Here is a 25,202-nt window from a genome sequence, read left to right as displayed (position 1 = left end):
CATTTATGTCACAACTTATCTCACAGATACTGAGTTTAAGCCACATCGCCCACCGCAAAACTACTGCATACCACCCGCAGACAAACAGGCTGACCGAGCGCCTTAACAAGACCTTGGCTGACATGCTCTCAATGTATGTCGACATCGAGCACCGAACCTGGGACGAAGTGTTACCATACGTAACTTTTGCGTACAACACCGCAGTTCAAGAAACCACTGGATTTTCGCCATTTCGCCTGGTGCATGGCCGGGAAGTCGTTACCATGCTCGACGCTATGCTGCCCCACCAGCCAGAAGTCTACGCTCACGTTGATGCTCAGCTCGTCGCTCAACTTGCGGAAGAAGCCCGACAGTTGGCCTGCCTTCGCGTCCAAGCCCACCAGCAAGTCGATGCTCGCCGATACAATCAAGGCCACCGTGATGTTCAGTTCAATCCTAGTGATCGAGTGTGGGTGTGGACTCTGATTCGACGCCGTGGTCTTAGCGAGAAGCTTCTGAAACGGTACTTTGGCCCGTATGAAGTGACTCGCCGTATAGGCGAGTTAAATTATGAAGTGCTGCCGATCGTAACGCGGGCGTCCCGCCGCCCACCTGCCTCCGAAGTTGTTCACATAGCTCGCCTGAAAGCGTACTGTGACTGCTCGGAGCACATGGCCTAACTCTTTGCGCTCTACACATGTTTTTCAACCTTAATTTTCTCTCCCTGCGCATCGGGACGATGCACCTTTGCGGGAGGGGAGCAGTGTCGTGTGTGTTATTATTATTTCCTCATTTTGCACTTAACGTCATCTTCAACCAGCTGGGCGCCGATCGACGGTGAAGAGGTAGAAGATCGGCAAGACTATATATATATATATGCACACAAACAGAAAAAACCGTTCTTCAAGTGCTGTGTCCTAGGGAACTTAGTTACTGTATCTTCTTGTGTTGTAACCATTGAAAGAGTTGGACTCATGTGCTTTTTGTTGACCAGAGAGTTAGTACTGGTAGAAGGTGTGAATTCGGTTGAATGAAATGAAGGTTCCACCAGAAATTTTGATCAGGACTGAGGTTCATTGTTCTTGAAACTTGTTGAAAGTGATGAAGACCAAAACAAATTAACATCGCCTTCCTACATTGTTGCGTTTGGCTGTAATGTGGCTAGAAATGTTGCACAACCTGTGGCTTTTCATTTTTGTCGTCACTGTAGTAGCCAGCCGCCTTTGTGAGCTGTTTATATATTTTGCATAATCAAAAGGTGTCTTTGTGGATGCCTGGGCACAGGAATTTCGACTGCGTGGCCTGGAACGCACCCTGGAACGGGCCTATGCCGATCTGATCGAGGTGCTGTCTCTTCGTTCGCGGTCTGAAACCATGCTGGAGTTGTCGACAGTGTATGCTTTGGAGGACCAAGTGGTGGCCAACATATCCATCGCCCTGGCTGAGCTCTACAACTTCCAGGTAGCTAGGAATACTGGGGCTTTTTTGAGATTAAACCACACACTGTGGCTTGTTTCCTTTTGCCCGCGTTACTTACCAAATACTACACTGAAATCTTTTTGTCAGTATTGCTCCCTATGTTGGGAACAGAGTAATAAGACATTTTCAAGCTGAACAAGGGATTGTGCATCCTGCACAAGCCAATGTGTAGTAGCTGCAATATGCAGCTTTATACACACATGCATGCTCATCACATGAACACTTGCATAAATGTGCACAAGGGCAAAAATAGTTGCAAAGGAAGGCTGAAATTTATACCCTAGCTGAAAGAGTTGCACTCTTGCCACTTTTCCTACATTTAACTCCTTGGAGTTACTAGTTTAGGAACTGAAACTTGGAAGTTCAGCATTCTTTGTTTACGATTACATAGTTTTAAATTATGGCGGACACTAAGTCGTGTGTGTGTAAATTAGGGTCTTTGCTGGTGGGTTATTTTGGCTAGTATGCTGAAAAAGTGCAGAGGGCAAACTGAAGTTGGTCTGTGCCAATGGATTACCATTTTATAATCACAAAGAAACTACTCTCACCAAAAACGAAACATTTATAAACTGGAAAAGACCAAATAATGAAGTACAGGCATTGCCACCATCGGCTGTTTTTGTAGGCAAACTGCGGTAACTTCGAGACAGTATTATTATGCACGGATCGTTGAGTCCAGGCTACATTATGAACATGAGGCTACACGAGGTCAGGCAGTGATGGTCCTCTAACTATCGGCGTCATAAGTTAGAATTCAGTGATAGAAATTTTTTAAAATCCGGTTTTCTCTGCAATAAATGCATGTTTTTCTGTTTAACATCAGTGTTGTCAATAAGATCCATAGAATTGATTTATACTGAGGATGAAAATTGTGTGAAGTTGTCTGTAGTGTTCCTTTAATTCTTTCAATACATTTGCATTTCTTCTAGTAAGGTTTTGTACAACTTCTGTCTCTGGTTGTAGTTAGTAGCTTGCTGCAGCATCATGGTGCTGTGAGGTGATATCTAAGGCTACTGCATTCCTCACATTGAGAAGTGTAGTTTGGGCTGCGTGAACTGAGACCTTGGTGTGACACAGTTTGCAAATATGGCGATTTCAGTGAAATTGTCTTGATAAACCCACAAAGGTGCCATGTCTACTTAAGTTCTGGTTCCTGTCGTTTGCAGCAGCATTTCTTACTGCTGTTGCTTTAGCTATCATTGTTGTCGCCATAATCACATAATCGCAATAATCATTGTCAGTGTGGTTGTCGAAGCTGCACCATTGCATTGCGCAGTTGGGGCCCTTCCTGGAACTGCGCGAGCTGGCAGCTGACCGAAGCCGTGCATCCCGCCTCAAGGCAGATGACGCCCGGCTGGGACCTCGTGTTCGAGCCGAGGCGACCAGGGAGCTGGAAGAGTGGGAGGCCCGTACGCAGTCAGCCAGCGAGGCCACTCAGCACCTCTACCAGGAATACTATCGTCGTACTGTGGAGCTAGTCACAGGTCTGAGTACTCTCTGAAAGGGCTACATGAAAGGGCTTATGCTTGTAGCGCATGTACGGTATGGCTTGCACTTTGCCGCTTCTTTTGAAATGTAGAGGTTATCATTGGGGTGAAGTTGCCTGAATGTAGTGGTTTTTAGTTCAACTAGGATTAGTGCCGCATTGGTATGCTGATACTTTCTCCGCCCTGCAGTCTTGCTGTTGTGGCGATGCACGGAGAGCAGATTTATGGGCTTTTTTTGGCTTTATAAATTTTTTAACTTTTTGAGCTAACTTGGTAAGCAGGCATTCATCTTTTGGCAAGTTAAAATAAAATTTAAGTTTTTTTTTGGTTTGTCTTTTTGTGAATGCTGGCTTCAGGTGTGCCAGTTACTGGATGATTTAGACACGGGTTCAAGGCATCATGCCACTTCCAGTATAAATTTTGTAGATTTGTGCCAAGAAATCACTTTCAAACTAATGCTGTCTCACGTCCAGTCAAGGTATGTCTTGTGCTGTTTTGTGTTAACGTGCAACCTCCTTAGTAGAACGAGTTTTTTAAATGGTACTGTGCAGGTCAGAGAAACCGGATGCTTGAAGATCAGACTAAATTTGGCCGGTCAACATTTGAGCTTCATGGTATGCCTCGCCTTCAGAAGCTGGAAGTGTTTGCCTGCCAGGAGCGGCTGAAACTACTAGGTGCCATGAAGACCACTCGGGAGCTGCAGCATGGCAAGATCACTCAGATGGTGAGCTAAGTGGAAAGCGGCATGGCTATAATGGAATACAGTTGTGGTTTGGGCTTGTTGTTCTTGCTGCATGGCTAGAGGGAGCAGCGTGAAAAGACGAGGACAAACACAGAAGCTAACAGGACAGGCACCGAACTACCAACAATATATTGAAAGCGACGAGGAGGTTTTTAAATGCAAGCCAGGACCCATGTGACACTAGAAAACATTAACTGCATACAAAGCAAAGAATCTTCTTATGAAAACACCATTCATCAATTGCCTATCAGGCGTTTGGCACTTGCACGTACAGCAAGAATTCAACACTCAGCAGACCCAGTGAGCCGAAACCAAGACCAGTAGAAAACTAGAAAACAGTGAAAAGCAGCAAAATTAAAAGCGCGAGCCAGAGCAATGTCAAAAACGGAATGTGAAGTCAGAAGTAAATTTTAACAGGAACAAAAACGTATCAAAAAGTCAAAGGTAAAAGATAACAGAAACAAAACATTTCTAACAGGGATAACAGAACGTAGCGTAAGCAGAGTCAGAATTGCGCAGTCGTTACAAAGAACACGAGGCAGTTTTAACCGAAATGAGTAAAAAAGGAATAACAGAAAGGCAAAGTCAATACATGAACACAAAAGCTGTGCCAATAATGTTCTAGGGTAAAATTATCCTGCACATCATAGAACTTCAGTAATAGGGTATTGAAGCTGCCACTTCAGAAGCAGGAATACAAACTTTTCTTCGAGTATCTGAAGTGACAACTTTAAAACCTTATAACTTAAAGGGACACTGAGGAGAACCCTATCAAATTTTTTTCGTTAGCAAAATCTGATAGTTCGGCATTTCATGGCTTTGTTGCCGCTTGTCCGGCAACGAAAGATGCATTTATTTCAAATAAATTTGGATTCGAAGTTGAAAAAGTTTTTCCCGCCGTTTAAAGTGGGCGCCTTGAAACTAAAGCCGACGCACGACGCTTCAACGGCTTTCGTTAGGTCCAACGGGTCCACTGGATCGGGCTCTCTCGCCCACTTGCATGTACCTTCACATGTGTACCGTGAATGGATCAAATTAGCCGAGAGCTCGAAAAGAACAGCTCGAAGTTATTGAATTACGTCACAACGCGCACCTTGTCGCGGAGCCGAATCAGTCTGGCCGGGCCGGCGGCGCCTGGCGCACTCGGCGCGAAATATAGACATGCTCCAAGTTTCCCCGCCAGTGCGGTCAGAGTGCACCGAAGCCGCTGAACACGTCGGCGGTCAAGCGCAGTATAGAGGATTCTCGCTTTGGCCGACGTGATGTCGCCGTGCAGCGCGCGCGGTACGTCGGAGCATAAACGCGCCTTAACAGAGCCTGCGCTGAACCGCTAACCAACGTATTCGGTGGCGGCATATATGGGAGCCACTGAAACCCCCCGCACACTCACTGAATAAAAAAAGAAAAGTATCCTATGCCGAGGTTCGGAATCGAACCAGGGCCTGTGATGTTTAAGGCGGATACGCTATCACTCCGCCACGATGGCTCTAGCAGCAATGACCAATAAAGGCGCATCTAGTGAATGCACTCTTCTGATGCAGAAATCTCCGCGCTTTCGCTAGGTATATCCTGGCCTAACAGAGCTAGGCCATCAGCAATTTTTCTGAACTGCCTTGTACCTTGTCTCCCGTCCCTAATAAACGATTTCCGTGAAGTAGTTTGAAGTTGACCGGCACAGCCGGGAATGTTTCGCCGGGCGAGCGTGCGAAGACACAAGTGCTGCCTTGTACGATTACCGACCATCGTGCCATCATAGTTTTTCATCGACCGTGGCGATCATCTGACAAGCCTTAACAGGCTCCTTCAAAGGTTAACTAGCACTCTGCTGTTCGGCGCTTGTAAATCGAGGCGCGTCAAAAACAAAACCACGGGGCACGCAAAGCTCATATACGCGAAGCGCCTTAACAAATCGAAACTCTCCTGGCCGCCTGTGGTGCCGCCAAGCATTGGTTTTCTTTGCTTCCAACATTCAGGTTGCCTTTTGTCTGCCTTCTTTATGTGATAAAAGTGCACTATCGGTTTTAAAACAAAATTTACTTCAATATTGAACCGCGCAATCTTCCTTTGTCAGCCTCAGAGATTCCCGCCACATCTAGGAAGCAAAATTCCTCCAAGGTGGCGTCTCTTGTCCTACGACGTCACCACGCTTGTACTTGCGAGTTTGGCCTGTGGCGGCGGTACCTGTATTTTGGTTCTTGCTATTTTCTACCTTACTAGAGCTTTGTTTTCAGTAAGAGCGGTGTTTTTGTGATCAGGAGCTGGTATTCTATCGATACAATCCAACTTCAATTTCTCCTCAGTGTCCCTTTAAGTTCTACAATAGGCAGGCAGACAATTTTACCCTTATTGCATTCCTTTATGTTAAGAGAACCCATGACATACATTTCAGTAAGTTTCCTGCAAAAATTTTCTTGAAAGCTGTTCACGAGAAACTTGCATAACAATTACATAAGTGCTCAAGGAATTTTTACGTGAAATTGAGCGACATATTTATTATCGGCACACAAAATTTCATGTTCCTTGTAGATTTCTTAACTGTGACTGCATTAATAAAAATTTGTTTTTTTCGAGACCAGGCTCTGCCCTTAACCCAATTTTTAAGAAATCTGTTCTGAGTGTAAGGATCGAGTGATATGACATTTTACCTGAAAACGAAGGGACCCTGCACAGACAAGTAAGCTAAAACTTCTTTTTGGCTAGTATTATCTTGGAATACTTCCATGTAGCGGGCACACTCGAGGCCCTGGGCCATTTTGCATCTAATGTTTTCCATGCTTTGTGAGCTTTAAATCTGTTGTATATTTAGATTATTTTACAACCACTTCTAGCCGCCGCGGTGGCTCAGGCTGAGTGGTTATGGCGCTCGGCTGCTGACCCGAAAGACGTGGGTTCGATCCCGGCCGCGGCAGTCAAATTTCTATGGAGGCGAAGTTCTATACGGCCGTGTACTGTGCGTTGTCAATGCACTTTAAAAGAACTCCAGGTGGTCGAAATTTCCGAAGTTTTTCACTACGGCGTCCCTCATAGCCTGAGTCACTTTGGGACGTTAAACCCCATAAAATACAGCCACTTCCAGCTAGACCGGCAGCCTTTTTCTGAGGCACTGCTTGTAAAATTTTCCATACTTGCTTTCCAGTTGAAGTGTCATTACTGCGGTGATCGGTTAACTTGAGTAGTCAAGATTTCACTGCACACTTCAGCAAAATGAGTGGCCTACAGTGTGACACGAGTTGATATTTGCCCTTCAGCTTGAGCAGCAGACATTGCGAGGACAGTGTACTCTGCGGGAGATGGAGGAGGAAGTGTACAACTCTCAGCTGGCCATCTATGATGTGAGCCTGGATATGCTCAAGGAGGAGGAGGACATGCTCCGGAGGCAGAAGGACATCCTCGATCGGGCTTGGCAAGGTGCGACTGGGCTTCTTGAAAAGATGCTCTCACTTTTACTTTTCTAGCATGCACGTTTGTTAGTAGCCCTATTGTTACGTGTGCTGTGGTAAAGTGCAGAGGGTACCATGCATGTTTGGACTGGAGTTCTACCATAGCACTTCCGTTGTGTAATGCTTGTTTGCTTGTTTAGTGTATTGTATGGCAATGAGGATTTTATGAGAAGAAGCAGTGTTGCTGTTGTTTTGATGTTAATCGGCAGTATTTTTCCATTATGCTGCGCACCAGGCTTGACAGTTTGAGTGAATACATGCGCGAGTTGTGGGAAAACTAATCGCTACTTCACTTGATGCTGTATGAGTAGTGCAAGGTCATTTCACGTTGCGAAATCACGATGGGAGTTGTTCCCAGTTGTTTTGCAAAATTAAATTGTTAATTATTTTTTGTGGTATAGTGTGATATGACAAACAAACTCTCTGACAGGAGAGATTATGCGTGCATACTGACCAAAACATTTCATAGCATTTGTGGAGCTTGATTCTCATTCAGAAGGTTTAGAAACTTGAATGGGTAAGAGCTTACTAATCTTTTGTAGTGAGGAATTGTTGGTCGGCACAGTCAAGCGTGAAGATGGTGCAGACTGCATGCCAAAGTTGCGTGCCAAAGTTGGTGCCTTGTAATGATGGTGAATGAAGGTTTTGTTGGTTGACTTTCAAACTTGTGTGGATATTCTTATGCAGAGGAGCTGGATGAAGGCATCTTTTATGATGCGGTGGAGGAGAGGGACCAGCTTGAAGATGAGCTCGAGGTGGAAGGCACCGGTCCCATGTCAAGGGGAGACCGGCTCAAGCTGCGTCTCAACAGGTTATACAGAAAGCGAGCGATCCTCAGAAACAAGCGGGTGGGTGAACCTGCACTTTCTTTACTTGCTTCCTCCACATTACCTAGATTGTGTACGCTGTGCTTGGTACAGAATGTTGTTGGGCATGCATTGAAAGCAAATTACCTAACAAACAGCAGCGCCTGTAGTCATCTTGACTTCAGTGATAACTGTGCCCACTGTACGACAGAAGCCTCTCCCTTATCTCTCCAATTAACTCTGTCCTTGTGTGTGTGTGCATGCACATGTATATAAATATAGATATGTATGCATTTTTGTGTGTGTGTGCAGAGGAACATGCATACACACCTGTGTGCACACACACGCACACACCCGCATGCATGCACATGCACGCACACATCCTCAAGCACACCCCGTGCGCTCTCTCTCTCTCTCTCTCTCACACACACACACACGCGCGCATGCACGCACGCGCGCACACACACACGCACGCGCGCGCACGCACACACACACACGCACACACGCGCGCACGCACACACACGCGCACACACACACACGCACGCACGCACGCACGCACGCACGCACGCACGCGCACGCACGCACACACACAGCAACTTGCCCACCATGTCAGGGAAGTTCAATTAATTGGAAGAGGGTGCAACTAAAGTCCATCGATGGCAGCACCTGCCATAAAAGGGCAGTAGCGCATCACTTAACCACTGCACCAAGAGTGGTATGAGGGCTCCTAGGGATCTATGTATGTAAAGGACAGAATGACCAATTCCACATATATGGGCATTAACGCATTATCGCTATCCAAACAACTGCCATCCGTGAACACTGGATCTGAATACCGGAACCAAAGTGAAAGCCGAAGTGCTAATGCACCTAATTTGCATTTGACTTAACTGCGTATTTACACGGTTGTAAGTCGACCTTTTTCTCATATTTTGAAAATCTGAAGTGGGGGTTTGACTTAAGATGAAGCCAAAGTATCGCACCATAAATAAAGGTGAGCCAAACAAAATATCAGGCATGCTACAGTTTAGTTGCATTTTTGCTGCGCGGCTCCATCGCATCGCTCTTGGTGCTGGCCTTGAGCAGCTGCTATGTCAGCGCGCAGAACCGGCATCCCCACCCCGCGCGAGGCGGCCGATGGTGGCTCTCGATAAGCAGCAAACTGGCACCAGCCCACTCCCCACACGTGGCTGCAGATTGCATCTGCTGATAAGTGGCAGCTGCTCGATAACGCATTTGCGTTCTACTCTTGATAGGCATCGTCCAAGTTTTTTTTTGTTTACCTTCAACCACGTACATGGCGCTCAAGGGAGCGTCAATAGTCGATGGAAGGGCCGCTGTTCCAATTGCGGCGGCACCGTTACTCGGAACTGCAGTGGCTCCGGGGAGTGTTGATAGCCGATGGAAGAGGTGATGCCGCTTATGCGTAGTTTCTCTTTGGCTCTGATGCATTTGACTACTGCTGGCCCCGTTTCACAAGTTTTTAATGTAGTGCTTGGTCATCATTTGTCATTTGTGCTGCGGGTCCGGTAAGCGATCGGCGGTTGTTCGCAGCTATATTCAAGATGGCTGTCATTCTTTATGCCGAAGAAACAAACATCTGCATGCTGGGCCGCAAGTTCGACGTTCGCAATGGGTGATACAGGTGTAGCAGCTGCAGCGAGGCAAAATTTTCAGCTGTTCCATGCTATTTTGTGATGTGACTGTTTGTGAAGTGCGGGAATTTGCTATACGACGATGTTAGAACAACGAGCTGTGGGACCGCAGCAGCGATCACGACGGCAGCACTAGTGAGGACGATGGCACAAGTGTGGATGAGTAGTCCAGTGACTGATACAGTTATTAAAGGCCAAGCATAAACGACCTCTAAGTTTTTTTTTTGTTTCAGAAATGTGATGCGGGGGGGTAGGGGCTCGACGCACATTTGAGTCTACTTAGTCATGTAAATATGGTACGCAATTCGTCAATCACTTTTTTTTTTTTCACTGTTAGAAGTAAAAGCTCACCTCTCTTATTATAATTAAGTCACATGTGGTGAAAAGACATTTGTGAGGGTTACATAAAGTAGCTTAGAAGGGGAGGAAATGCTCATTATTAAAATCAGGTGATGCACTTTTTATAGGTTGAGGTCAATAGAACAAGACCTCGCCAGCACCAGTAATGTTTCGCGGGTAGTTGATGCACTGAAATATTACTCTATTTTCTGTATTTTAATGTATAGACTAAAGCTTTACAGACGAAATGCTTTCGTAACACCTAACTGAATACCCACCACAAGGGCTGAGTAGTTGGGAGCCCAGTTGCTGACCTTGAGGGCTTGGATTCAATCCCGACCGCCATGGCCAGGATTGGACCCCTGCGTCTGCGTGATAATGCCAGACACCCACATATTTTGTGATATCAGTACACGTTAAAGAACACCAGATGGTTACAATTTATGCACAGCCCTCTACTATGGTGCACCTTTCTTTATTCTTCTTTTACTCTCTCCCTCACTGTGCAGTTGAGGTGCCCACTGAGAGGTGAGATAGATACTGCACCTTTTCCTTTCCTCAGAAACCAGTTTCGTATAATGCCTAAATGAGGGCACCTTGCAATATAGGCATGCAGCGGTGTTGGCACAAGTCCATGAACCCCCAGACAGTAACCGGGTGAGCCATCGAAGATTTGAGAGTGGAGTTTTATTGGGCTTGTAATGAAGATGCATCGCGTACTTGTTTAAAACCAAAATAAATGCATTTTACCACCACTAAGTATGAAGCGATCGGCTGGTGCCCCTGGCACCTTTGGAAGTTCTTGCTGACCTCTTATGGAGATGGCAGTGGGAATGTGTCAAAACCATCTCTTTGTACTGGATTCATACTTCTTGGTTTCAGTTCTAGGAACCTATGTTCATGTGGCTTACTGTTGTGCCCTGTATGCTATGGTTCCCAGATGGAAAGCAATGCTGCTGGTTGACAAAATTGGTAACTCTGCTGCCACAGGATGCCTGTAGCTGGGATTACATATTTATGTGTACTTTCTTGTTCTATGCTGACAAAAGTAATGTGTTCTTTACAATTGAGATTGAGCTACATTGGTGCACCTATTCTGATGGCATCGTGTGCTTTTAAATGGCTGCCTGCAGTTGGTGGGGCATGAGCCCAGATTTGATTCAGAAGTGGTCCATTCTTTCTTCGGCTTCAATGTACCTTTCCTTTCCAAAGAAAGGTGATGTTTTCAGGTGTTGATTTTAAGGAGTAGACTGCTCTTTCCTTTTGATGATTTGCTCCATCTTTTCTTTTCAAACACAGAAAGCGTGTGTTGCTGACCATCAGAAGAAACAGAAGAAGATAAAAGATAAGGAAATTCACACCAAACACCATCATTCTGTGCATTTGGTGAGTTCACCGCGTCATGGTAGCCCAGGGAAGTGGCACTGCTTCATTTTAGCAAGGCCCCAACTTTGTATCTCTGGTGCATGCGGTTTTTAAACTATGTAGTGAATCTGCACTGACCCAGCGGTGTGCCATTCCACGTGATAGACTGAATTTTCAGTTGATAGGGTGAAAGGCTTTGTGTTTCCAGCTCAGTAGTGTTTGAGTGGAGTCTGAAGGGCTGGAGAAAAGCCACTTGGTGCACCAGAAAACTGGGATCCTTTTTTTATACCCAGGCTTGCAGGCCAGTTAAACCAGTTTTTTTTTTAGTGCCACTGTTTTAATAATTATCTCCAGTGATGGGGAACTGTTGAGACAGAAATGAGAGGGTTCTGTTGGTATATAGTTTTCCAGACTTTATTTTGGACCAAGGAGCGAGTTGAATGATAGAACAGCTTGAAAAAATTGTTGAAAACGAGAGTGAACCAAATTGCATTTAGAGCAGTAGCAGAGAAAAACTAATGATGCCCCCTCTCGCAATGCATCTCCTCAAGCCTCATTGCCTCTTTGTTTTCCTTAAACCCAGTACCACATTCAGCTGTACAAAGGCCATTATTCTTTACGTATGCATTGTCTGGAATGTGAAGTTTTACCAGGAGCGCTGACCGTTGGTCAGTGTCCATGTGTGTGTTGGCTGTGATGGTGTGGAAAAAAAAAGCAAGGTTAGCAGGTAATGCACTGTTTACGCTGGCTCTGGATAACAATGGCAGTCACCAGGCCGGCAATTATTTACTTGCAAAATTCCTTGGATTTTATGGAAACGCAGTTCTTTTTAACTGGCATCATTGTTTCCAATTCACTACTTTTGTGTGTGTTATGGACAGTGCACCTAACATTGCGAGCTGCGCACGAAGGCTGCCACCCTTTTTTCGTCTACCCCAAATGTGTAGCACGTCATACTGGGCTCGAAAGTGCCTGCAGTGCTGTCCATTAACACTGACAGCAAAAATAGCTTTATTGGTACAGTGCAGCACAATGGAAATTCTGCTTGGCATCAGCTAATGAACAGCTGGATTCAGTTTTTGTGTAGAAATGTATGTGTGGCCAGTGTGCTACCTGTCTTGTTATTGCACAGTTACTCACCCTGACCACTTATGCGTAGCTTTTAAGTGAAAACATTTTTGTTAATTTGGCTGCTAATGAGCTGAAGTTGGGCTTAGCTTCCACGATGCTGCACAGTTGATGCAGCAGTGGGGATAACAGTAAACATGTCCCGGCAGTGTGGTCAACATCTGCTGAAGCGCCCGACGCATTCTGGTTTGCAGAACAGTTCTTGTGGTACACTGAATGTACTGACCAGGCCTTGCAATGCATGTTGCTATTATGTGATTGCTTATACAAGTCAGAGAGAGCACATGCTGCAAACACAGGATGTTAAATCCGAGTAAATGTGTAGTTTGCTAGGGATTTCTAAAGAACTTCTAATTCAGGCTGATTTTGCATGTCTGGACAAGTAGGAAGTTGATTCCACATTTGTTGCTGTGCAGACTTTGTATGCACACTGAGTTTATTACTTTACTGTAATATGTTGTTACCGTGAAGCTTAAATTTATCTTTGCTACAGTTCAGTTGATATTTTTTTTGTATAATCTGTGACTTGCCGGGGATACTTGCAGAAACGAGAGGAAGTACGGCGAGACCTGGTTATGAACCGCGAGCGCATTGACAAAGAGCGGAAGAAGACACTGGAGAGGCTTAGGGAGTACAAGAAGGTATGCCAAGAAGTTCTTTCCATGGCTCGCGGTCACTCAGATTTTTATGCTCGGCTTCTGGTTTCATAGTTTTTTTGGTGCTCTACTTAGTGCTAGTCTCTCAGCGCTTATGCAACTGTGGTGCTGTACTTTGACTGGACGTGCATTATTCATTCATCAGATTATTCATTCATAGCATTATTAATTTGTAGAATTGCTTAGACATTCCATTGGAAATATGTTTCAGTGTATTAAAAGCATTGATAAAATTTTTTTCTCGGCATCAAAAACATTATAGTCAGGTACAACTCACAAACATAGCAGAAAGTTTCCTTCAAAAGACGCCCTTCAGCCAGTGTTTTCAACTGGTTTTATGACGTTGCAAACAGTGTTATTCGATGTATAAGTCGTATTTTTTTTTCTAGATTTTTCATCGGTGCATCTTGTACAGTGGTGCGACATGACATATCTGGCGAAAAATGACTCACTCCCATGCACTGTCATTTGCTGTCACCAGTGACTTAACTCGAGTTATTAAGGTGTTATCTTATGGGTTGAATCATATAATCTCACCACAACCGGACTGAATGCAATGGTGATGGCACGTGCAAGGCGGTCCAGCCATATTCTCGAAAGTCTCGATTTCGGCCTCACTTCCGTTCGGCTTCGCACGCGTTCTGCGTTGTTGCTCAGCATGACTCCTCCTGTGAGGGGAAGGAGTTACGATTCAAAATTTAAATTGAGTGTCGTTGCATGTCTGCTGGAGAATTGGAATCGGGCAGCAGGGAGGCAGTTTGACGTGGGTAAAAAAATTATCCAGAACTGGTTGAAACCCGCAGCATCACTCTGGTCTGTGATGCCAACAAAAAAGGACCACCATGGGAGGAAGGCACGCTGGCCAGAGCTCAAGAATCGTTTGCACAAGGCAGCTGCCGCAAGCGTCTATTTTCATCACTCTCTAAACAAGGGATCTGCAGTGCGTTTTTATAGAGTTTACTGAATGAACAGGTGCGTCTTGTACACTGTTGCGACTTATGTGCAATTTTTTTATGGAAATCTTCCATTTCAAGGGGAAGGGGAGGGGGTGCAACTTATACACTGGTGAGTCTTATAGATAAGAAAAATATGGTAGTCCTTTTGCATCTGATAGTGTGACATCGCATGCCCCTGGCAGGTGCAAGGGGATTAACCAAGGTGTTATAACGATAGGTCAATGCCATTGGCCAGAGGGCACGTGCCACTGTGTTTGTAAGTCGTATCTGATTTATGTTCATGTATGAAAAGTAGGGGTGTGTGAATATTCGAAATTTCGAATACGAATCGAATATGTTTCATATTCGGTTCATATTCGTATTCGAGAAATGATATTCGTGAATGTCTGAATATTCGAAAATTCCCGAATACTCGGCAGCGATTGTATACTGCGCCGACTTTCGTAAATTTGATTGTGGCAAAAGCGCAATATCTGGGCAAATTATCTGAATATAGAGTTTAATGTTCCAGGAAAACAGTATAAAGGCCCTGTTCTCTTTCTTCTCCATTGTTTATCGCGTGGACCGATTGCATTCCGATGCCGCTAGGCTTGACCTTGTGCGCAATTCCACAAGTGGGCTTTCCTACATACCACACTTTCTGTGAACAAGATGGGGGACAACCCGCTTCTAACAATTGCGACGTGAAAGCGCGTTTATTTTTTTATCTTTCCGTAATATGCTATCTAATTAATGCCCACACCCATGCAATTCGTTCTGTCACCTTAATAAATCTCTGAGCGTGACCACCACCATCTTGTTTTGGTGGACTACACTATGCGGGAAAGCCTACTTGCGGAATTTCGCGTGAGGCTTCCGAAGGGGCAAGTCGAGGTGTCACAACAGGGCAAGCGGTCCTGTAAAAATCCCGCCTGTTGCATGGTGCTCTGTAACCCATGCACCTCTTAAGTGGGCTTAACGGCAGGCGTGACAACGTTTGGAGGGCCCCTGCCACTAGGTCAAAAAAATAACCTGGCCGCGTAGTTTTGCTTTCTGAGCTTCACCACTCGCCCGTGGCAATGGCAGTTGACTGTCGGCCCACGCATTCGCCAGTAGTCCAATCTAAGCTCCGTACTACTTTCAGACACTGACTCACGCATCGCTGGTCATTTTTTTCTTTTTAGAAGCAGTCTCGCCATTCCGACGTCAATGTGTGTTCCCACCTCGCTTATGTTCGAGATGTCTTCCAGCACACCGAAACTCGGTGCTCGTCACGGGATTACAGGTGTTTGCATGATAGGGCCGCCTCATAAGACTACCGCATTTTCGGTAGTTTTTTTTTTTTCTTCGGAGCCGTGAGGCATTTTATAAATCGACCTTCGAATAACCCGGGCATTTCTGTCATTTCTTTGAACTCCGAATTAATGAGGTTTTACTAGCCATCATTTTATTTTTGTTTCCAGTCTTGTCATGTTATGGATTTCATTTTGCCTGACCACATTACAGGTTGGATACTGTTCAATTAAGTAGTATAGATTTCTGCACACATCGTTTTTTTTTTATACTGTGCTCAGGCAGTCCAGTTTTGTTTATTTAAGTTGCAAAAGCCATACACTATTTTGAAAAAAATATGAGCAACGGGGTTTGCTTGATATCTTTTCTGAATTTATTTTTTGTGCTGACCAGATATTCGATATTCAATTCGATATTCGAAGACATTTTTTCTTCATATTCGTATTCGATTCGTACTAGAAAATTTCCATATTTGCACACCCCTAATGAAAAGCATGTTTTTATGTGTGCTAGCCAGTTTATGACATAGTAATGTGCCATTACAGTTGCTGTGCTACCATCACAGCCATGATGCGTAATTGTGTGCCCCTGGGAATGCTGTCACCTGTGCAGAAATATCAGAATGGCAAAAGGTGTGGTGAAGACTCAACTCTGGAGCTTGGTGAAGATGAGCAGTTCAGGACACCATCCCCAAGGAGCCCGAAACTCATTGCAAGGCATAGGAATGGACCTGCAGTGGAGAAGGCAAAAACTATCAAACTCTCACCAGATGGCGCCGGGGAAAGTTATGGTGGCTCTTCGTCACCCCCACTACCTCCTCCACCGCCGCCACCACCACCACCGCCACCACCGCCTCCGCCACCCCCACCACCACCACCACCTCTGATGCCTGCCATGATGGTAATTATGCGTTCAGCTGTTGTGCTTGGTAGGAGAAGCTGTGTTTTTTCATCCAGTGTTCAGATCTAGAGCCTCATTTTCTTCTGAGGCAGCAGTTTGGGAAGCTGCTTGGGGAGGAAACTTTGAACTCAGGTTTAATGTTCATTTTATGGTTCGGCTGGGGTGGCCCTGGGTGGCTCAAGAGAGGCTACAGATCACTGGGAGGTCGTCATTGTATAGTGGACACAACTCTGCTGATAATGGTGACTGTCAAAGGAGTACTGGTACAGAATTTTGAAGTCAAGGTAGCTGTGTACTTCACTTTGCATTGTGTACGTAGGTAATTGATGCAAAGCATAGTAATGAACCTAACTTATAACCAATATTCATGTCTTAAGTTTGTTTGAAAGATTGCACACCTTGAGCAAATGTTTTAAGAACTCAAGTGCTGCAGAAAGTTGTGAATTCGGTATTATTGAGGTGAAACAAGTTATGTAGATATTCAGTGTGGCATCTCCGAGCCCGTGACATACCCTCTCAGTGAGCAGTTTTGACATCGTGAACAGTCACAATCAACGTGAAGGTTATTACTTTAGGGCTACTCTTCTTGAATAAAGTACTCTACTGCAGTTTACTATATTTGCCTGAAGGCTGAACAAAATATGTGACAATTGCTGGCTCCTTTATCCCTGTATTTTTCATCGTCAATTTTTGCGAAGATTGAGGGATTGTCACGCCTGAAGAAATGTAATGGTTGGGGTTGGCCTGCACAGATGTAATCACCCTCATATTAATCTTGACTGTACATTCTTTGCAAAGGCTGCACTGTTTGCTTCTTACTCGTGGAGTGGAACCCTTATGACCTTCCTAAAAGAAGACACTTCAGACTGCTTACATGTGGGAATGCAAAAGCATTACTCTTCCTGGATGCATTGACACACACGCACGCGTGCACACGTGTATGACACCACCCAGAACGCTCTATAACGCCTGCAACTTGACTAGCGCATGTGAGCTATATGCAACGAGAAATCGTATGACAACACCTGGAACGTTGCTGTACGACAAACGGTTGTGTCACAATTGTGGGGCAAAGGTCTAGGAAGGCATACAATTGATTAAGTTTTATGTTGTCGGTTTGAATCCCTGTCCCATGCTTGCCTCTACCTTGACGAGCACACGTAAGCTATATGCAACGAGAAATCATATGATGCCACCCGGAATGCTGTCCGACAAATGGTTGCGCCACAGTTTTGGTACAGATGTAGTTGGGAAAATTGGAGCCACATTACAGTCAGCCAGTTGGGGTATATATAGATCAACGACATTTATATAATTTTCTGAAATGGCAGTGCTCGCCTTGCTGTGTGCGTCTTACGGGCACTTGATGATGTCACCCTATTTTTCTTGCCATCACTGGTATTTTCTGTAACATTTGCCAGTACACTAACACATGCGGCTCAGTTCTAGTAATGGGACTGGTAATGCTTTAACATCAAAACTCTAAAAAGGTGAGGACAAAGGTTCTCATTACTTTATAGATTTAAAGCTTGAGGGCTGGCATACGTGTTTCACTGTATGACTGAGAACCAAACCATGCATCCTGGTCACTTTTGGCAGAGACAGTACATGCCTGGTCTTTATGGCTTGTCTAGTGTGCTTTCAGAGTGGGCCTCTGTGGATCTAACTGTTCACCAGCTGTGCTTTTCTAGGCACCCTGTAGCATCTTGGTGTACTTGGGGACTTTTTGCATTCGAAGCCAGAATATTGTAGACTGCAGCTTTCTGTTGAGAAAAAAGCCCACACAATGCCAGAACAAAAAAAAGTATAGATGACCAGCGTGATTGATGCAACATAGTGTGCATTAGTATTCGTGTTCTGCCCGGACAGAGCAGTCGCAGCCGGTGATGGGTTCAGACTGTGTGAGCGTGTGACGTGATCCGATCTGTCAATCACTGTGGCATGCCGTACCCCCGCGCCACCGCTCTCCCCAACCCGCCATCCATTGCCTCCCACCCACTTCTCTTCATCTTCGCCTTCCTACTTTCCTCTCCTTCCTCTCCCCTGCAAGTGAGAAGGGTATTTCCCTCTTTCCATACTCCAGCTGAGGCTTCAGATGGATGGATGGACGGACAGATTTTTCCAAAATGCGGGTTCTAATGCAAACGCATTAAAAAAAAAGAAATTTTGAAGCTTTCTGTCATTGCTCCTTTGAAGAGATCATCTGGTAATCCTAAATGCTAAAAGATTACTAGTTGGTAGGTTGATCACCTCTAATCCAGACATGACACCTTTATTCAATACACAGTGGGCTATATTTAAGTTGTTTGTAGATCAGAAGCTTGTGCGTGTTATGAGACTTAACTATTACTGAAGTTCTGCATTACTTGCTCTATATTGTGAAGGGGATCTTATCAACCCCATTTCTTCAGTCCTCAGTTTTTTTTAAAAGGTGTGGCTTGACTGCATTTTGCTGATTAAAAAAAAAAAAGCATGATTTATTTATTCAGTGCAGGCAAACAGTCTTAAAGGGGCCTCAAAACACATTTTCAGTGCATTGTTTTGCCTGTTGGTTGCATAGAATGAGTTATAGTGACGCTATTAGCATCGGTCGTACCGCATATACTGCGGTTTTTAATATTTTAATTAGCTCGCAAAAACAAATTCGTGGCACTGACGGTCTCACCATACAGTGGCGGTTTTTAGCAGCGGATATGACATCACTTAGTGGGAGCTTGATGATTGGGCAAAGAGTAAATATACTGCAAATTGTGTTAATAACTAGAGATACGCTTTGTCAAGTTATTGTGTTCTATATTACATTGACAAAACCAACTTGTTTGCCCTAGATAAAAGCAGTGTAAAGCAAACAAAACAAAAATACATCACCAGAGGCTCTGGCTACTTTTTTCATCGAAGGACTTTGCTCCTCTCTGTAAACATCCTACGACCTAGCACTCAACACTTATGGCTACTTTCCATGTAACTGAGAGCGGCTTTGCGGAATCGATCTGATCGAGCCATTGAACTCTGTAAGCGTTCGTTTCGGTCCCAAGGAAGGATGCGTTCGTTTCACATTTAGCAGGGAGGAGTGCGCATCATCAGCTTGTGGAGGATCACCGGGCGGCGGCGCCAGATGGTGCCACGTTCCCGTCAACAGTGTGCGCTCCTTGCTCGCCGTGAGCAACCAGCGCGCTAGGAGTGATGGGCGATGGTTGGCGGTAAGCAGTAGTGGTACGCGCTATGCTAAATGTGTCTGATATCTTGTGCAGGCTGTCACATTGTCGCAGTATCTCGCGGTCGAGTTCGGATCCATAAGTAAGGGAACGTCACTGATCAGTGTTCCCTTCTGCGCCGTCGAGGTGACGATGAAGCATCGCTGGGTCAGCTGGGCGTTCACATGGTTGTTGTAACCATGCAAACGGCGCTGCCAGCCTTGGCATGAACGAGTTACAGAGAACAGGCAACCATGGAGTGCAAACTTCCGCCACATGCTCAGATAGGCTGCTTTGATTGGTCGCACTAAGTGTCGTCATTGGGAGAGTGAAATGGGAATGGGAAACCGCGAAAATTGAGTTGAGGGCAGCATTTTTTTTGCTTGTATTTCGAAATTTCTTCATTGAATAACTCCCGTTCCTATGCATCGGTTCTCGTAATTCTTTTTGAGTCAGCATCTGTGTGACACAAAGATTCCATCTGAAGTGCAATCGGCATCCGTTCAAACGATGTTTCGCAGCCCCTTTAAGGCAGAAAATTATTGAGGAAGCTGCTGAAATAAGTGTCTTAGCCTTTAATTTTTTTATGTAGATAGCGAAGCACATGGTATTGATAAAGGGGCTAGTGGAGAGCAAAAAATGCTGCTAACATTATAAGTGGCTTACTATTTTTTACGGCAAGCATACTTTCTTTTTTTTTCTCAGGCAGTGCAATGATGGTACTGGTTACTTGAAAAAGCATTGCTATTCTTCTATGTTGAGTGAATGATATGGCCTAAGACCATTCATAAATGACTGGCAACAGGAAGGTAATGTTGTAAGGCGCCTAAAAATGCATTCAAGAGTGTAAGCTACTCCCTCTAGCTGTTCACTACAAAGTACATAAATAAGGTATTTGCCAACTTTAGTGTCACATATATGTTGAGGAAAGTACACATGGTAAGTTGCTTTCATTTTCAGTACTGGGTCTCAAAAGATGCATGTAGTTTTTTTTTTTTTAAGGATCGCCATTGGTACTGCTTGAACAGTGCAACAAGACGAAATATTACATGTGTTTGCTGTTCTGCTGGCAAGGAGTTTGAGAGTTTCACACTGATTTGTGCACTAGAAGCATGTAGGGAGTGATGTAAGCAGTACAGATGATGCAGAGGGGAAGTGAAACGTGAACATGTAAATTAGCAGTGTAGGTGAAATTCCAGGGGTATAAATAATGAGTCAAAGACACCACCTGAGGTTTCCTTTATCCTTCCTCTTATGCAGAACATTTAGTCATGGAATTAAATTCGAGCCTATGCACTTCAATTTTTCTTTGTGCTGGGATCTCAAGTGTGTGCATTAGTTTGCTTAGTGTGTGTCTGGCAGAGTGCCCAGAAGGGTTATACGATCATTGCAGCTGCCAGCTGTCCAAAACTCCATTTCCTTGACGGTACTCAAGAAGCCTGGACCAAAGCCAGATTCACCAAAGACAAGCCAAGAGGAGCATAGTAAGACCATCAACCTGACTGAAATCCTTGCCGCTCGCAACAAGCTAAAAAAGGCACCAGCTTTGGAGGAAAGAGCAAAAAATGGCAACTCTGGTGAGTGTCCTAACATTCTTTTTTTACCGGCTGTGTCATTACTGTTGAAATGCTGCTATGTGACCAGCCTTTTTTGCAGCCCAAATATTTCTGTGCTATTAAATAGGCAATATTGCACTGTCTGAACAAAATTTTGTGTGTACTGACTTAATTGTTGAATGCATGCACCCACATTCTAAGTATGGAATTAAATTTCGTCAACATCTTGTCAAAGGGGGTCAAAAACTTGCTTTGCGGGGTGTAAGGCTTATACTGTATCTAAAGACAGAAATCAATCTATTAAAGCTTAGCTTCAAGTGTCTATTGTTTCTGTGTCCAGTGCCTTTTTATGTGTCATAGCTGCTGTCACTGATAAGTGGGAGTGTTGCTAGAGTTTTTTGTTAGAGCAGTATTCTAGCACAGTCATACAATCTGTCTCTTTATTTTCAGCAAATGGCCTTCAGTCCAAAGACTTTAGCACCGCCCTTCACGCAGCCCTGAAGCGAATCAACATTGCCTCGCATGGTGCTGAAGGCTCCGACCAAGAAAGTGAAAACAGTGACTTTGAATGATCACAATCTCTGATAACAGAAAAAGGAGGGGAAAAAAAAAAAAGGCTGGCATTTACATTCTCGAACCATAGTTCCGTCCCTGACCAACTTTGCTGCGCGTGCTGCTTAAGCAGAAATATTTATCCGTCATATTCGCAAAGTTTTGGCCTTTCGATGCTCATGCAGTGTTGGAAGCACTTTCGTTAGCGCTTTGAAGCAGCATATTTGTTTTCTCTTGCTGCTCACTCCGGTAAGTGGAGTTAGAAATACTAAAAGAATTGTACTCACTCTTAATGTTTCACAAACCTATCTCTTGTTTTCGAATGCCGCATTAAGCAGACTCTAAGGATCTCCAGTTTTTTTTGGAATGACAAAGTCTGGCATTAAATGCGTTGCTGTTATGACATGTCTTTTATGGCTAGGCAGTGATCTTTAATTAGTGATCTCTGAGAGTCTTAAAAGTCTTGATTACTGAAAGCTCGCAATTTTTTATGTTGTTACCATAGTGGTAACAATGATAGCGTCAAACAGCCATGTATTAATCTTGCCTAACATTGAAGACTAATGTTGCGTGGCACTCTATGTAAATTTTTTTTGTGTGTAGCCCTGTTGTTTGGTTAGAAACTTGAGTTTGTGTTACAGGTGTTTTAGGTGTTTTTTTTTTAGCGAGCAGTTTCCAATGAACAAATTCACCTGGTTTTATCTTGTGAGGGTTCCTGCTTTGCTCAAGAAGAAATGCTAGTTCTCAGCGTTCTTACCTAATGCTGCAATATATTGAGAGCTAGAAGGTGTGTTGGGAGCATTCGATTTTGGTTCGGTTTTGTTAGCTCTCGTGACGTAATTTAGAATCAAGGTATTTAAGTAAAAAATGGAATGTATTATGTTTAATCTTGCTTGTATGTATGTTTTGCAGCCCTTGGTTTTTAGAGATTAAATCTTCACAGTCATTAGTTTGCTTTGTATATTGCATCATTCTTGGTGAATGTTGAACTGTTAGTGTTTTGTGATGAGTGTAACTTGCAAGCGTTTAGTTTTAGGAACAGGTGCTTTGCTTCAACTAGATGGTAAAATTTTTAATTTGTCAATTTTTAAAGCCACTAGTGTAGAATTGGAAACTGCCAAGTTGATTTTCATCAGGCCATGTTGCAACTGAAACTGCAGTGTTGCCATTCTTTTTAGTTGTTGCATCAGCAGTCTTGCTGTGTTTATCATCAAAGTTTATTTATGTGGCTGGCCTGTTTTGGTTCTGAGTTCACGGTGCTGAGGATGTATAAATTGTTGCATTTGCCCACTTTTGTCAATAGCAATTGTCACTGCCCGAACTATGTTGGTCGGACAGTTCTTTTTGACGTATTCGGGGAAAGAGTATATCCTGTCCTCGCAGGTCATGAAAATAACCAATTCTTTGGCATTGGTAGTTCTGATTCCTTATGTTGCAGAATTCTTGGATATTTGATTTCATTTCTTAGCCTGTTTGGTGCATATTTTTTTCTTAACATATTACAGTAGCTGAGTAATTGTATTTGCAACAATGATTTGATTGAGGCAAGCAGTTCTGCTGTGTTTTGCTGTTCAGGATTTGAGCCATTCGTGTCCAGCTGCAATGAGTAAAACCATACCGAGTGTTATGAACTACCCTCAGTTCCTCAGAGTTCTTGCTGATTAACTTGAGCAATGCTGTGGAGGTGTGCAATAAAGTTTGTTATAGTGGGCAAACTATGTGCCCACCTTCTTTGGACATAAGTCTTTTTGTGAAATTTGTGGTGTTCCTTCTGTTTTCTGTTGCTGTTGCATTGTAAACTGAGCTCCGTTGTGCTCGGTTTTGTTGTCGCTTTTGGTGTTTTTCTACTAATTCTTTAGTTTGTATTTGTATTATGTTGTAGGGTTTTTTTGTTCTGGCTAGCTAAAGGTGAAAAAGTTTTGGTGCACATTTTCGCATGTGTACGTGAAATGTGGTAGGAGCATTCAATGGCCTTAGATATACATTTAATGCTGGTTGTGCGCTATCAACTCCTTTACAAATTTAAATGTGTGTCTTTTAATTCCCAAATTTCTACTGCAGTTTATGTGCATGTACCATATAATCTCGTGGAAGGGCTGCACCCTTGTATGGGTCGCACTCCCTGTTCTGGACTAGAAAATTGAGAAAAAAACATGGTTATACGTTTTTTTAATTATGTATAGGTCGCACCTTCAAAATCCACACCTGATATAAAAAAAAAGTGTAGCCCTTACACGAGTTTATACGGTGTTATGTGACTGGGGTGTAAGGGATAGTGCAAACCACAATGTCCTTGGTACAGGAACATGACTGCTATCACAAGGGGTTGTTGCATTTGGGCGGGGCATGATGGCAAATACAAGGATACAATCTAGATTAGCAAAATGGAAGGTGAGCATGTTTGATGATGGACTAAATAAGGGGCTAAATTTTGTCCCTGGCACATGTGCTTGGCAGCTTGAGACAAATGTTTGATGATGAACTGAACAATAAGGGGCTAAATTTTGTCCCTGGCACATGTGCTTGGCTGCTTGAGACAATGCCTGCAGGTATATCTGTGGGGAATGTTTGACTGCGTATGTTGACATTCTCGTCAAGTTGGTGCTCTGGGGCACCGAATTACAAGGTTATGAAGGCTGTGATCGCCACTGTGGCAATGCTTGCACTGTGCTATGTCCTCACACTGGCTTCAGTGCACTGTGTATACCTTTTAAAACTTTAAATGTTTGGAGAGACTTATATTTTTGCTTTTTTGCATAATAAAGCATGTTTCATTTCTCGCCCAATAAGGTACTACTTACCTCTTTTGAAGTGTTAAAGGGTGTGGGGTTTGGTTACGAACCCGTGCCGAAGTGTTAATTGAGTGGCACTTCGCCCACATATCGCGGGTTCTGGCCAGAGCAAGCTGAGGGCATAGCCAGCGTTCGCCGCGCGCCTGCGCTCTCGCTCCCAAGGAAGATAGGCGCAGTTATTTGAGAGCGCAAGTGTTTATTACACAGGAAGCTGCATTACACAACACTCCACTAATCCCCAGACCTCTGTGCAAACCATGGCCCAGCCACAGCACCCAAAAGCGGGCCCGCGGAACCGCGCGCGCAAAGCAGACTACATACGCGCGTGATGGCACAGCTAAGGGCGACCGCATGCCGCACGGCCAACCAGAGGGTTAAATCGCGCGCGACACAACATGAAGGAGGATGGGGAATGCGCGGAGCACATCTTGACGACGCAGGTCGCACGTCGATGGCTCATCGCGTGTCGTCATCGGCAATGGCCGGCGATATACGAGAACCAACCAAATTTGGCCCTCCCGAATCCGGGGCGCGTCAGCGCCGCACAGGCGGGCGACGGGACCCCGGAGGCTCGGGCCTGGACTCAAGCGTACATACTAGGTGCGCAAGGTTACACCACCCGCGCTCTTGGTCCCCCGGCAAAGGCCGGGGCCCCCAGGAGGCGAAATCTACACACCTTTCTGCTGCCCGAGTCGGTGGCGGTCTCCCCATTCATTTACCGCTCGCGGCCTCTCACCGAAACAATGCCCCCCAACATTCACTCGGAGTGACCCAATGGGGACGCCAGGTCGAAGCGGGAAGAACGGAAGGGAGGGTGATTTACAGCGGTTCTCGAAAGAGCTTACCTTGGAAAGGAGGATAAACAGCAGCCGCCCGCATTCCGCTCGCGGACGCCATACGGGAG

The 25,202-nt window shown here is 44.7% G+C and overlaps 1 protein-coding gene across 1 annotated transcript in view; it reads left to right on the top strand.

Moving 5' to 3' along the window:
- LOC144125051 (WASP homolog-associated protein with actin, membranes and microtubules-like) overlaps positions 1-24,290 on the top strand; it is a 31,712-nt gene extending 7,422 nt beyond the window's left edge. Inside the window, exons 3-12 of the mRNA XM_077658105.1 lie at positions 1,264-1,440; positions 2,735-2,942; positions 3,497-3,669; positions 6,936-7,095; positions 7,815-7,975; positions 11,227-11,313; positions 12,966-13,061; positions 15,917-16,204; positions 20,792-20,975; positions 21,405-24,290. Coding sequence (XP_077514231.1) covers positions 1,264-1,440; positions 2,735-2,942; positions 3,497-3,669; positions 6,936-7,095; positions 7,815-7,975; positions 11,227-11,313; positions 12,966-13,061; positions 15,917-16,204; positions 20,792-20,975; positions 21,405-21,526 — 1,656 coding nt within the window. The 3' untranslated portion in view covers positions 21,527-24,290. The remainder of the gene's footprint in view (positions 1-1,263; positions 1,441-2,734; positions 2,943-3,496; positions 3,670-6,935; positions 7,096-7,814; positions 7,976-11,226; positions 11,314-12,965; positions 13,062-15,916; positions 16,205-20,791; positions 20,976-21,404) is intronic.
- Positions 24,291-25,202: the final 912 nt, after the last annotated feature.

Source organism: Amblyomma americanum, chromosome 3 (assembly GCF_052857255.1).
Source record: "Amblyomma americanum isolate KBUSLIRL-KWMA chromosome 3, ASM5285725v1, whole genome shotgun sequence".
NCBI classification, from domain to species: Eukaryota; Metazoa; Arthropoda; class Arachnida; order Ixodida; family Ixodidae; genus Amblyomma; species Amblyomma americanum.
The sequence above is the reverse complement of the archived record's forward strand: the minus strand, read 5'-3'. Positions and strand labels throughout refer to the sequence as shown.